This window comes from Pseudochaenichthys georgianus, chromosome 24, assembly GCF_902827115.2.
Source record: "Pseudochaenichthys georgianus chromosome 24, fPseGeo1.2, whole genome shotgun sequence".
NCBI classification, from domain to species: domain Eukaryota; kingdom Metazoa; phylum Chordata; class Actinopteri; order Perciformes; family Channichthyidae; genus Pseudochaenichthys; species Pseudochaenichthys georgianus.
The window spans coordinates 32,508,484-32,526,120 of NC_047526.1; the positions used below are offsets into that span (position 1 = coordinate 32,508,484).

A 17,637-nucleotide genomic window follows, 5' to 3' on the forward strand; every position below is an offset into this window, starting at 1 on the left:
ATGCTCACGATGCTTGCAAAGCCATGCTCCACTCCCCACAATGCAGTTTGGCGAAGATTCAAAATCTTCTACGTCACCCCATTCAAGTGAATGGGCGAAGCGTTGAAAGCATTGTTCGATGCCTGTAGTGTAGACGGGGCGTAAGAGTCTGTTTCTACTGTGATCAGACCTGAAGAGCATTTAGTTTGAATGCTATCTGACAATTTAAAATATAATTTTATAATTATACGAGTGAAGTAGATTACAGTACAGAAGAATACAGTAAACATCTACAGTAGAGTTCAGTAATGAAACACTGTAAAGCGCAATAACACAGTAGGTAACTGTCTTGTTCTTGTACTATGTGTACAATTAATACTCCAGACGACAACGTGCCAATACTCAGTATTTATTAATAAACCAGAGACACAGGCTTATGTCTTGAAGGAAGGTGAAGTTCACACATTGTTTGAATGTCTGACTGTCTGTCTGATCATAAACAAGCATTGCTTATCCACATATTCTGTCAGAGTATTACAGTTACAGTAAAGAAACACAGTGCTGTAAATAATCGTAGTAGATTACTGTAAAGAAACGCATTAAAGTACAATCAAGAAGTTTGGTCGAACTCTTGCTGTTTGTTGTGCGTCGTCAACTGTGCAATGCGCAGAATGGTCACCAACCAGTCAAACCAGTCAAAGAGTACTTTGCACTCTCACAAAGAATTGTAACAACAGAAACCTACAAACACAATTTTAAAAACATAAAGTTTAGAGGAACAACAAAAATCTTAAAAAGGGGAAAGAAAATCAAAACTGAAATCAAATGCTGCTTTTTACAAGAACTAGTGATGTGTGTTAAACATGTGTTGCTTCCACAGATGGAGAGCAGAGTCTCCATTCTCCAGCTGTCAGTCTATGAAGAGTGACTGGTCTAAAGATGATCCTCCACTCTTCAGTAATGAACCTGGACCCCCAGACACAAAGTAAGAGTCTGTTTCTACTCTGAACTGACGAACATATGGACGTGGAGGAAATAAGTATTTGATCCCCTGCAGATTTTGTAACTTTGCCCACTTACAAATAAATGAACAGTCTATAATTGTAATGGTAGGTTTAAATAAACATTGAGATTAAGAATATCAAAAAGAAAATCCAGTAATGTACATGATATAAAAGATGAAAATGTATTTGCATTTAACTGTGGGAAATAAGTATTTGATCTCCTTGCAACAAACAAGGATTCTGGCTCCCACAGACCGGTTTAATAAGTCATCTTCCTTTAAAAAAGTACTCCTAATATCAACTTGTTACCCGTATAAAAGACACCTGTCCACAGAATCAATCAATCAGATTCCAGCCTCTGGGCTGGGCTGGGCTGGGCTGGGCTGGGCTGGGCTGGGCTGGGCTGAGCTGGGCTGGGCTGGGCTGGGCCATCAGAAAGCAGCTAGGTGAGAAGGAGACAACTATTGGTGCCATTATTTGGAAATGGAAGGAAGAAAAATGGGCATCAATCAACAATCAATCACCTTCAGTCTGAGACTCCACACAAGATCTCTCCCTGTGGGGTATTGATGATCATGAGAAAGGTGAGGGATCAGCCAAGAACTACACGGGAGGAACTTGTTAATGATCTCTAGGCAGCTGGGACCACAGTCCCCAAGAAAACTATTGGTAACTCACTACACCATAATGGATCAAACCCTGCAGCGCCCACAAGGTCCCCTGCTCAAGAAGAACATGAACGGTCCGTCTGAAATGTTCCAATGAACATCTGAATGATTCAGAGAAGGCTTGGGAGAAGACGATGTGGTCAGATGAGAGAGACGCTGACTATAACTCCCAGAACACCATCCCCACCGTCAAGCATGGAGGTGGAAACATTATGCTTTGGGGTGTTTCTCTGCTCAGGGGACAGGACGACTTACTGCATCGAGGAGAGGATGGACGGGGCCATGTACCGTGAAATCTAGGCCGATAGCCTCCTTCCCTCAGGCAGGACACTGAACATGGATGGGTCTTCCAGCAGGACAATAAACCTGAACATGCGGCCAAGGCAACACAGGAGTGGCTAAAGAAGAAGCACATTTAGGTGAGGGAGGGGTCCCAGTCTCCGGACCTTAATCCCATAGCAGATCAGTGGAGGGAGCTAAAGCTTCCAGATGCCAAACATCAGCCTAAAATCCTGAAAGATTTGGAGAGGATCTTCAGAGAGGAGTGGACCAAATCCTTCCTGAGATGTGCACAAGTCTGGAGACCAAGAAGAAGCGTGTTTCTCCACCAAGTACTAACACGTGTTTTGCAAGGGGATCAAATACTTATTTCCCACAGTTAAATGCAAATCTATTTTTATCTCTTATTGTCAATTTCTGGATTTTCTTTTTGATATTCTGACTCTCACTGTTTATATAAACCTCCCATTACAATTACAGACTGGTCATTTCTTTGAAAGTGGGTAAAGTTACAAAATCTGCAGGGGATCAAATACTTATTTCCTACACTGTTTATATAGATACAGGGTTGGGAGGGTTACTTTGTAAATGTAATCAGTTACTGATTACTGATTACATGGCTCTGAAAGTAATCCGAATACAGTTACAGTTACGTGCCTTAAAAAAGTAACGTAATCAGATTACTTTTAGATTACTTTTGGATTACTTTCTTTTTCCTGGGTATGTTTTGGTGAACAGGAGACACAAAAAGCAAAAGGAAACTGAACGTGTTTTTACTGCTTTAATGGCTTATCAAGAGTACCACTGAAACATCACATCTGAAACGATGCAACAACATAATACACTTGTTGGGGATGCAGCTTGGGATGTGAGGAGTGAGGGACACGGCTTAAAATGGGCGTGTCGCCTTCTGTCCTGCCAGTGTTGGCAGGACATGAATTAAAATGTCGAACTCGGACTTCATTTTAAGGACATTTCGGCCAGGGGTGTAGAGCTATATTTCTTTAAGCACCGGATTGGCAAAACAGGAGAGTGTGTGCACCAGTCTGCCTTGATCTATGAATTCATGGCCGTGACTCTCACAGTATCTGCTGCCCGCAGCTGTGTTATAGAAGCAACACCTCCTTCACTTCATGAAATCTCTGCAGCGCCAGGAGGCAGCGGGAGGGTTAACTCCGCCTCTGAGAAGACGAGCTCGCCGTGCCTTTCACGCACCGCCTTCACTGTGTTTACCTTCAGAAATAATCATTAGTAAGGCTAAAGAGCGACCGCAGGCTGATGTGTTTTAACCACACACACACCTATACACACACGCGATGTAAACGCAGACTGTTGTTCCTCCATGTTTCGTTGTTATTGTTTCACTGAGCGAGCGGACCCGCGATTTTTTTTCAAACGCTTTTTTGGTCCTTCTGCGGCGGCTCTGATGATTCGAATCGGCTGTACCTACTAGTAATGAATATTAAATGTTGAGAGGAAATCTTTCCACCAATAATTCCAATAAGTAATCCAAAATGTATTCACTTCAGGTTTACCAAAGTAACTGTAATCAGATTACTCGTTTTTCAAATGTAACGCGAGCTGAATACAGTTACTTGATTTTTGTATTCTGCTTACGTAACGCCGTTACATGTATTCCGTTACAACCCAACCCTGGATATATATATATATATATATATATACTGTATATTCTATATATATGCCATCGGATCATTTTAAACTCTTATTTAATGATTACATGAGTGCAGTAGCCCACAGTATAGAAACTCAGTAGCCCACAGTATAGAAACGCAGACGTACTTGAATCAGATAAGGAACATATCGACAGTTTTTCATATTGAATTGAAGTTAAACATGTATGTGTATCAACCATTGATGTTAGTTTGACTGTTAATGGAGCAGCCACAATGTCAGCTAAGTCTCACTCCACTCAATCTAATCCCCATTCATTAACTAGCATTTGTAAAGTGATTTGCTTTCCATGTTGTGGACAGACCTGACAAAGTGTTAACTGCTTTTACAAATTGGAATCATTATGTAGTTATTACATAAACCAGTTTAATTTCACCGTAGTACAACTTGTGAGGTACAGTGAACATGCTGTAGGCGATGATGCTACAGACAGAAGGGCGTTTTGGTTCATAATGATATGAATAACTAAATATCTACCACTTGGGAACAGTTATCAGGATGAAATATCATCTACAGATAAAGAACTTAAACAATCAGTCACCGTAATGTGCTGTAAAGGATGTGTTCATCTCCACAGACGGAAGAGGACAGGTCATGTTCCTGTGGAGGAGCAGCTGTCCAGCTGTGCTCTGTGTCAGGACGTCCTGAAGGATCCAGTCTCTACCAGCTGTGGACACTGGTTCTGCAGACAGTGCATCACCTCATACTGGGAGCAGCGACCTCCATCAGGAGACTCCTCCTGTCCCCAGTGTGGAGAAAGATCCAGAACCAGAGCTGGACTGCAGACAGCCAGTCAGACCAGAACAGTACAAAGTAAGTCTTAACCTCTGTCTCCTGGTGTCTTCATGCCTGAAAACAGGATTCTTCCTGTTGTGTTGTACATAATATAAGTTCATTTAAAACATTTTCATTATTCTCACGTGTCCTTCTCTTTCTGCAGAACGTGGTCTGCAGGAGGTTTTAGATGAACATAGGCTCAGTCTGAGGGGGAGATGTGAACAAGTGACTGAAGGAACTGATAAAAGTGAAACCAGCCTCAACAGGATCTTCACTGAGCTCTACATCACACAAGGACAGAGTAAAGAGGTTAACACCCAACATGAGGTGAGCCAGCTTGAGGCAGCTTACAAGAAGAATACCGTCCATTACACTCCAATCAAGTGCCAGGACATCTTCAAAGCCTCACCTGACCAGCAGACTCCCATCAGAGCGGTCCTGACCAACGGAGTCGCTGGAGTTGGAAAAACCTTCTCAGTGCAGAAGTTCACTCTGGACTGGGCCGAGGGTTTGGAGAACCAAGATGTCAGTCTGGTGATCCCGCTCTCCTTCAGGGAGCTGAACCTGATCAAAGGTGAGCAGTACAGTCTTCTCAGGCTGCTCCATGATTTCCATCCGACCTTACAGGAGGTCACAGCAGAGCAGCTGGCTGTCTGTAAAGTGCTGCTCATCTTTGACGGCCTGGATGAAAGCAGACTTTCTCTGGACTTCAGAAACAATGAGGTTGTGTCCGATGTCTCTCAGCAGTCCTCAGTCGACGTGCTGCTGACAAACCTCATCAGGGGGAAGCTGCTTCCCTCGGCTCTCGTCTGGGTAACTTCCAGACCTGCAGCGGCCAATCAGATCCCTTCTAAGTGTGTCGACAGGGTAACAGAAGTACGAGGCTTCACTGACGCCCAGAAGGAGGTGTACTTCAGGAGGAGATCGAGTGATGAAGAATGGTCCAGCAGAATCATCTCTCACATCAAGAGCTCCAGGAGCCTCCACATCATGTGTCAGATCCCAGTCTTCTGCTGGATCACTGCTGCAGTTCTGGACCGCATGTTGACTACAGACCAGAGAGGAGAGCTGCCCAAGACCCTCACTGACATGTACTCACACTTCCTGCTGGTCCAGACCAAGAGGAAGAAGCAGAAGTATGAAGAGGGACATGAGACGAGTCCACAGCAGCTGACGGAGGCTGACGGGGAGCTTCTTCTGAAGCTGGGGAGGCTGGCGTTTGAACATCTGGAGAAAGGAGACATCATGTTCTACCAAGAAGACCTGGAGCGCTGTGGTCTTGACGTCACAGAGGCCTTGGTGCACTCAGGAGTGTGTACAGAGATCTTCAAAAGAGAGAGTGTGATCTTCAACAAAACAGTATACTGCTTTGTTCATCTGAGCATTCAGGAGTGTCTGGCTGCAGTCTACATGCTGCACTGTCACACCAACAGAGACACAGCGGTGCTGAAGGACTTCCTGCAGGGAGACTATAACAACATGTTTAGCAGTGATCAGGATTACCCATCCCTGGATGTCTTCCTAAAGAGCGCCATGATGAAATCATTCAAAAGTAAAAATGGCCACCTGGACCTGTTTGTCCGCTTCCCTCCACGGCCTCTCTCTGGAGTCCAACCAGAGACTCTTAGGAGGCCTGCTGGGTCGCACAGACACACGTCCAGAAACCATCCAGAGAGCCATCAGCAACCTGAAGGAGATGAGAAGTGATGACGTCTCTCCCGAGAGGAGCCTCAACATCTTCCACTGTCTGACAGAGATGAACGACCACTCAGTACTTCAGGAGATCACAGAGTTCCTGAAGTCAGAGAACAGATCAGAGAAGAGACTCTTTGTGGAACGCTGCTCAGCTCTGGCCTCCAAGCTGGAGATGTCAGAGGAGGTTCTGGATGAGTTGGAGAAGTACGAAACATCACAGGAGAGACGACGGAGACGGACTCCAGCTGAGAGGAACTGCAGGACGGCTGTGTGAGTCCAGATGTGATTAACTTTATAGATTAGAGTAGATAAGGATTTTAGCCTTTCAAATAAACACGATACAACTTTTTGCTGTTTCACATTCTGTGAGAGCAAAATTGAATTAAAACAATTATTGTAATAATTTCAAAATTGTACAGTTTTTTCTTCTCTTCATTGTCCTTGTCAAAAAGACATGAAGGATGTTTTATCACAGCAACACGTGATCACAACATACAGAATCATTGTATTATGTCATTAAATGGAGTAAAGTTATTATGAAATGATTGCAGTTTCTTTCTCGTTAAATTAGACACAGAGTAATATCTGATTGATGTTGACTCTAGTCTAGAAGGTAGCTAGCAAAGAGGGGACAGACATGGGATCAGATCACACTCAGCCATCCAGTGGTGATCAGATCGTGATATTCAAAATGTTTTTCCTCAAATGCATGAAGTCAATATATTGTTTCCCCTTTTTTTATATTAACACATTCTGTAATATGTGTTATAACAGAATTCCTGACAGTGGATTCTTAGACTGGGAAGTCGTGGCCTCCAATCTGAGAGAGCTGGATCTGGAAGTCATTCCGCTGGATTCAGAGGAGGCGGAGCAGCTGAGTTCTGGACTGAAGAGTCCAAACTGCAGACTGAAGGCTCTGAGGTCAGATCACTGGCTGCAGTTCATGTGGTTTTGTACAGTATTTATAACTGATATATTTATAATTCCATGATTTGCCTGAGTACAAAGATATTTTAATAAGTTCACATTTCTTTCTAAATTGCTGAATATTTAACAAGACTAGCAGAAAGCAGAGAAAGTAGATGTGTGACGGACAGTGCTGGAGCTTCCACAGACTCTCACTGCGCTCCATGCCTCAGTGAAGATGCTGTCAGCACTGATGAGCTGTGAGGGAGATGAAGGAGGTTGTTCTGATGCATTATCACAGATACTTTTATATATTACATTTATAAAAGTATCTACATCATTTCTGACATTGACCTCTGAACCCTCTCCAGGTCTGAAAAGATGATGAAACGTTGAACTACCTCAAGCAGGACCATTGTTCTCTGAACTTACATTGTGTGTTATTTATTCAGTCTCTGGTGCTGCTGCTTTGTGAACTCTGTGGTCTTGAGTTGGATCAGTTTCTGTGGGCTTGTATCTGTCTGGCTGCACATCACGAGTTAGTGTAGAAGGAGCAGAGCTTCAGATGTGAAGTCACCACTTTGTATTGAAGGTGGAGCACGTTGTCTTTCATATTGACACGAAGGACTCACAAAGACTCAGATGCACGATTCTTTTGATTTCAAAAAATACCTTTTAATATACAAAAAGGTTTTAGGATCTACTAGGATACTCAATAGTTCACTAGGTTCGACTAGTATGCTCAATGTTTACACGAGGGAGTACAGACATGGACTTGGTATCGAGACGAACCGACAAAAGACAACAGGAGAACAGGGCTACATATACACAACAGTTAATGAGGCACAGGTGCACACAATCCAGAGCAGGAGATCACAATCAAGCTGGCAGGTGACACACCACGACAGGAAGTGATGACACCTGAAACGAGAGGACAGAGCCAACATCAAAATAAACTGCAAGGCCACCAGAATAAACACAAAACAATAAGCTCACAGACTCTAACGCTGAAACCTTACAAATATCAATCAGAGCTCTGTTCTCTTTCTGGAACTTACTGTGTTTAACCTGTCGGGAGTGTCCACTTTATAAACTTCTACATTCTCTACTTCTCCAGCTAATCAGATTATTAGAACTTTCATTATTTCAATAGGAACATTGTTTTCTAAACTTGCATCATGTGTTCTTTATTCAGACTGTGGCGCTGCAGGTTGTCAGAGATCAGCTGGGCTGCTCTGATCTCAGCTCTGAAGTCCAACCCTTCCCATCTGAGAGAGCTGGACCTGAGTCAGAACGCTCTGCAGGATTCAGTCGTGAAGCTGCTGAGTGATCATCTGGAGAGTCCAGACTGCAGACTGGAGGCTCTCGGGTCAGTTCTCCATCTTTTCCTTCTGTGCTGAGATGAATATGTGAGAGTTGTGTTGACTCTGAGCTGCAGACATCAGGCTGATATGACCCTGATCCTCACTGAGCATCTTAATGCTGAATTCTATTTTCTTCTTCTGTGGTTTAGTTCATTGACCGTGGCAGAGCAATGTTAAAGACAAATCATACTCTGCATAATTCACTCTGAACCTCTCAAAAACCTGAATTCATCTTATATTCTCCATCATGTTTTTATAAATGACATTATAAACACATGAATACAATAATTAAATATTTCTATTAAAACTATCAAACTCTAACAAATATGTTCAGTTTCTGCTGTTTCTAACATGTGTGTTAAAGGTCCCGTGTCACGGCCATTTCTACTGATCATATTTCCATTGCTGAGGTCGACTAGAACAGATTTAAATTGTGCAATTTTCCAAACTCACATTGGTTTCTCAAACAGCATCTCTGTATAGTCTGTGTATTCACTCTGTCCTATACGGCTAGTTGGAGCTCCTGCCCCCCCCCCCCCTCCCTGTGAGCCCAGTGTGCTCTGATTGGTCGAGAAGCTGACAGGCTCGTTGCTAGCTGGTAAAGGTGCAGCTCGTTTGAATGACTTTGTATACTGCAGGGTAGCTTGTGAATTTACTCCAGGTGGAACTAAAGTCTGATTTAACACTTGACTATATTTCACATCATTAATCAAAATCTGTAATAACTAAAGGTGTTAAATACATGTAGTGGAGTAAAAATACACCATTTACCTCTGAACTGTGGGGTAGAAGTACAAAGTAGGGGAACATTGAAATAAAGTACAGGTCCCTCAAAGGTGTACTTAAGTACAGTACTTGGTACTAAGTCATCATTAAAACTCACCTGTTCCCCATGGCCTTTGACCCCTAACCCATCACAGTCGCCCTGCTTCCACTCCCACTGCTATTTATTAAACATTATTTTTTTACTTTATTATTTGCCCCTTTTGTTGTCATCTATTATTATTATTTACTTGATTAAATGTACATGTAGCTTGTGCCAGTTCCTCGCTTTCCTTGACTTTCACTGCCATGCAATTCATGTTAAAATTCCAGCTGGAATTACGAAGGAAGTTTGGGTGAAACTTGGTAATATGAATATGTTTTGGTTAATTTCTTTGACATTTTAAGGTTTGCAGATTATTCACAAACATTCACGTTTTTTTTACAGCACACATTTAAACCAAAACGTATCATTATGATGGATTTGATTGAAATGCTTGCATTATAAAGTGTGTGTGTGTTTTGTATTTGTCTCCAGGGTTACTAGTTCATCTCTCAGAATGGAGACCATGAGAGATTTGGATGATGAGGAGGAGGACACATATTCAGTGTCCAGAAAACCTCCAGATTTGAGTAATACACTTGGACCCTCTGACACAAAGTAAGAATCTGTTTCTGCTGTAAACTGACCTGAAGAGGAGTCTGGTTTGATCTGAGTAGCAGGTCACAGTATATACACACAGTAAAGCATCACTGTGGAGTACAGTCATGAAACAAAGTACATTAGAGTAAAGAAACCCAGAAGAGGAAAGTGAAGAGGTGTCACTGAGCTCTGGCTGTGCTCCTTGGCATCATCAGCAACAGTCAATAATCTACTATTGTGAAATCATTCTCACATTCCAGATGTAGGACTTTGTGTTAAGTAAATCAACTTCGAACTTGTAACACTTTTCCCTCTCACAAATGAATTCTAACAACCGAAACCCTCAAGCACGACTTAAAAACTGAAAGTTCAGAGCAAGTCCAAACATCTTTAATAACGTAAACAAATTGAAATCAAAAGCTGCCCTTTACAAGAACTAGTTATGTGTGTTAAACATGTTGTTGCTTCCACAGACGGAGAGCAGAGTCTCCAGTCCCCAGCTGTGTTTCTATGAAGAGTGACTGGTCTAAAGATGCATTTATATACTTCAGTAAAGAACCTGGACCCTCAGACACAAAGTAAGAGTCTGTTTCTACTGTAAACTGACCGGAAGAGGATTCAGTTTTTATGCCATGTGATCATCTAAAGTGTTCTCTAAATAATGACATTTTACAGAACAGAAACACAGTTTGGTCAATTACAGTAAATTCAAACATGTAAGATTTGTCACTGTTACAAATTAATTGTAATGACAGACATCTGTGACGGCCGCACATTGATTTAAGGTGTTCTTCTAAACTGTAGTGGCAGGGAAAAGGTTTAAGGCATGTTGTTTATCATGAAATGAACTATCTATGATACATGTATAATATCCTCCAACTGCCGTTGTTAATGTCCACTGGTATGTACGGGTTGAGGGTGCGGGTCTGCAAGCCTCACCTGCACTTTCACCTGTCGCGGCGCGCCCAGAGGCTTTTTAGTGGGCGCTTCACCGGGAGGCCAGGGGTTGGTTCTCACGGGAGGAGGAAGTGTGTGTGTGGCGAATGCGGGTATTCAGCGGGATATTTAAGTTTCCTCAGCATGTATACATATGTTAAAATACAACGGGAAATATAACTGAAAGTGGATATTGCATCGACCGACCTGGAAGCACGTCTCGTGGAGAGGACGCGCACAGATAGATAGAGAGATTCTCTCCAACACAGGGTGAGATCGCTCCTTTGTGCCACGCCGATCATCGTGTTTCCTTTTTTGTGGATTATAACCTAAATAGGCCTACAAACATTTCCGTTTTTTGCTGCCGACGGGCGCAGGAGCACAGCCTTTTTTGTCAATGAACTATAGTGGCCAGGATTAGGCAATGACAATTTCGGTTTATCGCCGAGCGGACTTTTTGTTGAGTTTTGCTTGGCTGGAAAACTGTCAATATAATTGAATAACGTATAAAACCCGTCTTTGTTTATGTTGTGAATGTGTGGATGGAGACAGTAGTAGATACACTTTTTGTGGAAAGAGTAGATTGTCCGTTTATCAGTTCTGTTTCGCCTTTATAATATTATTTCATATCAGGAACCCCTTGGGCGTTTATTTAACACAGCTATTTTTGATAGTTGATCGTTACAAACCCTCAAGCATGACTCGAAAACAGAAAGTTGGGAGCAAGTCCAAAAACCTTTAATCGGGTAAACGGGCTGAAATCAAGCGCTGTTTTTTTATTACAAGAACTAATGATGTGTGTCACAAATGTCTTGTTTCCACAGACAGAGAGCAGAGTCTCCAGTCCCCAGCTGTGTTTCTATGAAGAGTGACTGGTCCAAAAGAGAACCTATACGCTTCAGTGATGAACCTGGACCCTCAGACACAGAGTAAGAGTCTGTTTCTACTGTGAACTGACCCGAAGAGGATTCATTTGATATGCCAACAGATAATATACTGTTCTTTAATATGTACATCAGTGCAGTAAATAACAGCACAGAAACACAGTAAAACACAGTAAATAAATACAGAAAAGTACAGTAAAGACATGTGATTGAACGGTGTGCTCCTTTGCATCAACAGCAATAGTAAATAAACTACTATAGTGAAATCATTCTCACACCATACGTGAGAATGTGTGTTTTGTTAAGTAAATTAACCCTAAGCATTTAAAACTTTTCAATCCCACGGATAAATTGTAACAACAGAAACCCACAAACACATTTTAAAACTCAGAGTTTGACCAAAAATCTTGAAATAAAACGCTACTTTTGACAAGAACTAATGATGTGTGTTAAACATTGTGTTGCTTCCACAGACGGAGAGCAGAGTCTCCAGTCCCCAGCTGTCTGTCTATGAAGAGTGACTGGTCTAAAGATCAACCTTACTACTTCAGTAAAGAACCTCGACCCCCAGACACAAAGTAAGGTCGCATTTGTTACATTGTTTCATTTTTCAGAAGGTTTGTTTTGAGTTCACGAGGGCAAAACTCAAACGGACTATAAACTGTAAACACAAGTCATGTGCACGGAAATACTGTTCAACCATTGGTCAGACATTAAGGGGGTAAAAACGCAAACCCCGCCATTTCTACCAGAGCCTCCACCATGGAGCATCGGCAGGTTGTTTTCATGCTGCTGTACATTTTACATTTATATTACATTTAACATTGAATAATCAATTTCTTGCACCATAATATCCTGCATTATATTTGTCATTGGAAATTTGTATTTCCACAAGTATATTTTCCACATCCACGTATATATATATATATTTAAAACTTTTTAATGCTGTTTTATTTTTATTTCAGAAATACTGTTTATTTCTTGTATCTTAATTTCTCTTTCTCTTATTTCCCTTGTTTTTTATGCTGCTGCAACCCAAACATTTTCCAAATTGGGATCAATACAGTATCTATCTATCTATCTATCTATCTATCTATCTATCTATCTATCTATCTATCTATCTATCTATCCATCTATCCATCTATATATCTATCTATCTATCTATCCATCTATCTATCTATCTATCTATCTATCTATCTATCTATCTATCCATCTATCCATCTATATATATATCTATCTATCTATCCGTCTATCTATCTATCTATCTATCTATCTATCTATCTATCTATCTATCTATCTATCTATCTATCTATCTATCCATCTATCCATCTATATATCTATCTATCTATCCTATCTATCTATCTATCTATCCATCTATCCGTCTGTCTATCTATCTATCTATCTATCTATCTATCCATCTATCCATCTATCTATCTTCTATCTATCTATCTATCTATCTATCCATCTATCCATCTATATCTATCTATCTATCTATCTATCTGTCTGTCTGTCTATCTATCTATCCATCTATCCATCTATATTCTATCTATCTATCTATCTATCTATCTATCTATCTATCTATCATCTCCATCTTATATCTATCTATCTATCTATCCCTATCCATATATATCTATCTATCTATCTATCTATCTATCTGTCTGTCTATCTATCTATCTATCTATCTATCTATCCATCTATCCATCTATATCTATATATCTATCTATCTATCTATCTATCTATCTATCTATCTATATATCTATCTATCTATCTAATCTGGAGAGCGTATCAACAAACTCTAGCGGACGGCCCATATGATTATACAATCAGACGACGTGCGTTAAAAAATATTATACCACATATAATGAGAGACGTTCAGCAGTCAGGAGGAGGTTTCATCGACGACCGGTGGCTCTGACTTTTATGTATAGTTGACGGAGCATTTTTTCTTTACACAACACTGTTCAACACTTCAATCTGCTTCACTCTTTCGCTAAAGATTTTGAAGACATCCGCGTTCTTGTGACTCGTGAATACTACGCTTCCTGTGTTTTGGTGCGGACTGCGTTCACACCAGCGATGAACCGCTCCAGAGTTCATTAGCAAGCGCTCTGAGACCACCTGTTTTAGGCGGACCAGAGTCCGGTTGTTTAGTTCACATCAGAGGTCTCGGACTGTGTTCACACCGACCCAAACGAACCGCACCAAGGGGTTCAACGCACCAGGGTTCAATTCAACCGGACAAAACCAGGCTGGTGTGAACGCGACCTAACGGCCCGTCCACACAGCGGCGTGCGTTGAAGCTTCCAACGCTTCTGCCCATTCACTTTGAATGGGGTGACGTCACTTTTAGCCGAACTGCATTTTGCGAAGCGACGTAGAGCGTTGCTGGCGTTGCTGTCATTGCTGGCTTCAAAACTTGAGCAATGTTCAACTTTTGACGCCTCGACGGAGGCATCAGCGAATGAAATCCCATTTATGCAAATCTGCCAGTACAAGCGCTAGCCAATCAAACCGCGTGTATGCTGGGAGAGACTACGCAGGTCATTTCCTCATATTCAAAAAAATTGAGGGAAAATTCATTATAGCGGTAGTGAATCACCCGGTGCTGTATGATCAGTCTCTGTTCATCTACCGGGATACAAACCGGAGGAGCGAGGCATGGAGGGAGGTGGCAGAGACAGTGGGGGAAACTGGTAGGTTTTCGCCTGTTTGGGGATTTTATATCCAGTTTACTTCTTCGTTTTAACATTGCTATTGCTTTGTATGTCGGGGGCGGGAGATTCATGTGATTGGTTGTTGGTCGCGTTGCTCGCAAAAATCCCCAAGCTTCAGACACGCCAGCGTCAACCGGAACTGCTGCTTTAACAGGCATCACATTTTTTTTAAGCTGGGCGCTGGTCTGAAGCTTTTGGGCGTATGGTTTTGCCGAGTCATACAAAGCAATAGCAATGTTGAAACGAAGTAAACTGGATATAAAATCCCCAAACAGGCGAAAACCTACCAGTTTCCCCCACTGTCTCTGCCACCTCCCTCCATGCCTGGTTCCTCCGGTTTGTATCCCGGTAGATAGTTCTGGTCGTAAAGAACCGGGTGATTTGCTACCGTATTTCTTGTTTGGAATATGAGGAAATGAACTGCGGTCTGGCTCTCCAGCTTGCACGCGGTTTGATTGGCTAGCGCTTGTACTAGGCGGGATTTGCATAAACGGTGATTTGATTGGCTGATGCCAGCTCCGAAAGCATCGGGAGCATCAAAAGTTGAGCAATGTTCAACTTTTGATGCTCACGATGCTTGCAAAGCCATTCTCCGCTCCCCACAATGCAGTTTGGCGAAGATTCAAAATCTTCTACGTCACCCCATTCAAGTGAATGGGCGAAGCATTGAAAGCATTTTCCGATGCCTGTAGTGTAGACGGGGCGTAAGAGTCTGTTTCTACTGTGATCAGACCTGAAGAGGATTTAGTTTGAATGCTATCTGACAATTTAAAATATAATTTTATAATTATACGAGTGAAGTAGATTACAGTACAGAAGAATACAGTAAACATCTACAGTAGAGTTCAGTAATGAAACACTGTAAAGCGCAATAAAGTAACACAGTAGGTAACTGTCTTGTTCTTGTACTATGTGTACAATTAATACTCCAGACGACAACGTACCAATACTCAGTATTTATTAATAAACCAGAGACACAGGCTTATGTCTTGAAGGAAGGTGAACTTCACACATTGTTTGAATGTCTGACTGTCTGTCTGATCATAAACAAGCATTGCTTATCCACATATTCTGTCAGAGTATTACAGTTACGGTAAAGAAACACAGTGCTGTAAATAATCGTAGTAGATTACTGTAAAGAAACGCATTAAAGTACAATCAAGAAGTTTGGTCGAACTCTTGCTGTTTGTTGTGCGTCGTCAACTGTGCAATGCGCAGAATGGTCACCAACCAGTCAAACCAGTCAAAGAGTACTTTGCACTCTCACAAAGAATTGTAACAACAGAAACCTACAAACACAATTTTAAAAACATAAAGTTTAGAGGAACAACAAAAATCTTAAAAAGGGGAAAGAAAATCAAAACTGAAATCAAATACTGCTTTTTACAAGAACTAGTGATGTGTGTTAAACATGTGTTGCTTCCACAGATGGAGAGCAGAGTCTCCATTCTCCAGCTGTCAGTCTATGAAGAGTGACTGGTCTAAAGATGATCCTCCAGTCTTCAGTAATGAACCTGGACCCCCAGACACAAAGTAAGAGTCTGTTTCTACTCTGAACTGACGAACATATGGACGTGGAGGAAATAAGTATTTGATCCCCTGCAGATTTTGTAACTTTGCCCACTTACAAATAAATGAACAGTCTATAATTGTCATGGTAGGTTTAAATAAACATTGAGATTAAGAATATCAAAAAGAAAATCCAGTAATGTACATGATATAAAAGATGAAAATGTATTTGCATTTAACTGTGGGAAATAAGTATTTGATCTCCTTGCAACAAACAAGGATTCTGGCTCCCACAGACCGGTTTAATAAGTCATCTTCCTTTAAAAAAGTACTCCTAATATCAACTTGTTACCCGTATAAAAGACACCTGTCCACAGAATCAATCAATCAGATTCCAGCCTCTGGGCTGGGCTGGGCTGGGCTGGGCTGGGCTGGGCTGAGCTGGGCTGGGCTGGGCTGGGCTGGGCTGGGCTGGGCTGGGCCATCAGAAAGCAGCTTGGTGAGAAGGAGACAACTATTGGTGCCATTATTTGGAAATGGAAGGAAGAAAAATGGGCATCAATCAACAATCAATCACCTTCAGTCTGAGACTCCACACAAGATCTCTCCCTGTGGGGTATTGATGATCATGAGAAAGGTGAGGGATCAGCCAAGAACTACACGGGAGGAACTTGTTAATGATCTCTAGGCAGCTGGGACCACAGTCCCCAAGAAAACTATTGGTAACTCACTACACCATAATGGATCAAACCCTGCAGCGCCCACAAGGTCCCCTGCTCAAGAAGAACATGAACGGTCCGTCTGAAATGTTCCAATGAACATCTGAATGATTCAGAGAAGGCTTGGGAGAAGACGATGTGGTCAGATGAGAGAGACGCTGACTATAACTCCCAGAACACCATCCCCACCGTCAAGCATGGAGGTGGAAACATTATGCTTTGGGGTGTTTCTCTGCTCAGGGGACAGGACGACTTACTGCATCGAGGAGAGGATGGACGGGGCCATGTACCGTGAAATCTAGGCCGATAGCCTCCTTCCCTCAGGCAGGACACTGAACATGGATGGGTCTTCCAGCAGGACAATAAACCTGAACATGCGGCCAAGGCAACACAGGAGTGGCTAAAGAAGAAGCACATTTAGGTGAGGGAGGGGTCCCAGTCTCCGGACCTTAATCCCATAGCAGATCAGTGGAGGGAGCTAAAGCTTCCAGATGCCAAACATCAGCCTAAAATCCTGAAAGATTTGGAGAGGATCTTCAGAGAGGAGTGGACCAAATCCTTCCTGAGATGTGCACAAGTCTGGAGACCTAGAAGAAGCGTGTTTCTCCACCAAGTACTAACACGTGTTTTGCAAGGGGATCAAATACTTATTTCCCACAGTTAAATGCAAATCTATTTTTATCTCTTATTGTCAATTTCTGGATTTTCTTTTTGATATTCTGACTCTCACTGTTTATATAAACCTCCCATTACAATTACAGACTGGTCATTTCTTTGAAAGTGGGTAAAGTTACAAAATCTGCAGGGGATCAAATACTTATTTCCTACACTGTTTATATAGATACAGGGTTGGGAGGGTTACTTTGTAAATGTAATCAGTTACTGATTACTGATTACATGGCTCTGAAAGTAATCCGAATACAGTTACAGTTATGTGCCTTAAAAAAGTAACGTAATCAGATTACTTTTAGATTACTTTTGGATTACTTTCTTTTTCCTGGGTATGTTTTGGTGAACAGGAGACACAAAAAGCAAAAGGAAACTGAACGTGTTTTTACTGCTTTAATGGCTTATCAAGAGTACCACTGAAACATCACATCTGAAAC

The 17,637-nt window shown here is 41.9% G+C and overlaps 1 protein-coding gene across 1 annotated transcript in view; it reads left to right on the forward strand.

The window, feature by feature from the left end:
- The window catches only part of LOC117440119 (uncharacterized), a 41,396-nt gene that overhangs the window by 8,931 nt on the left and 14,828 nt on the right, over positions 1-17,637 (forward strand). The window contains 12 exon segments of the mRNA XM_071201927.1: positions 860-964; positions 4,200-4,435; positions 4,563-5,986; positions 5,988-6,364; positions 6,869-7,015; positions 8,196-8,393; positions 9,454-9,492; positions 9,665-9,787; positions 10,243-10,347; positions 11,530-11,634; positions 12,063-12,167; positions 15,732-15,836. Coding sequence (XP_071058028.1) covers positions 860-964; positions 4,200-4,435; positions 4,563-5,986; positions 5,988-6,364; positions 6,869-7,015; positions 8,196-8,393; positions 9,454-9,492; positions 9,665-9,787; positions 10,243-10,347; positions 11,530-11,634; positions 12,063-12,167; positions 15,732-15,836 — 3,069 coding nt within the window.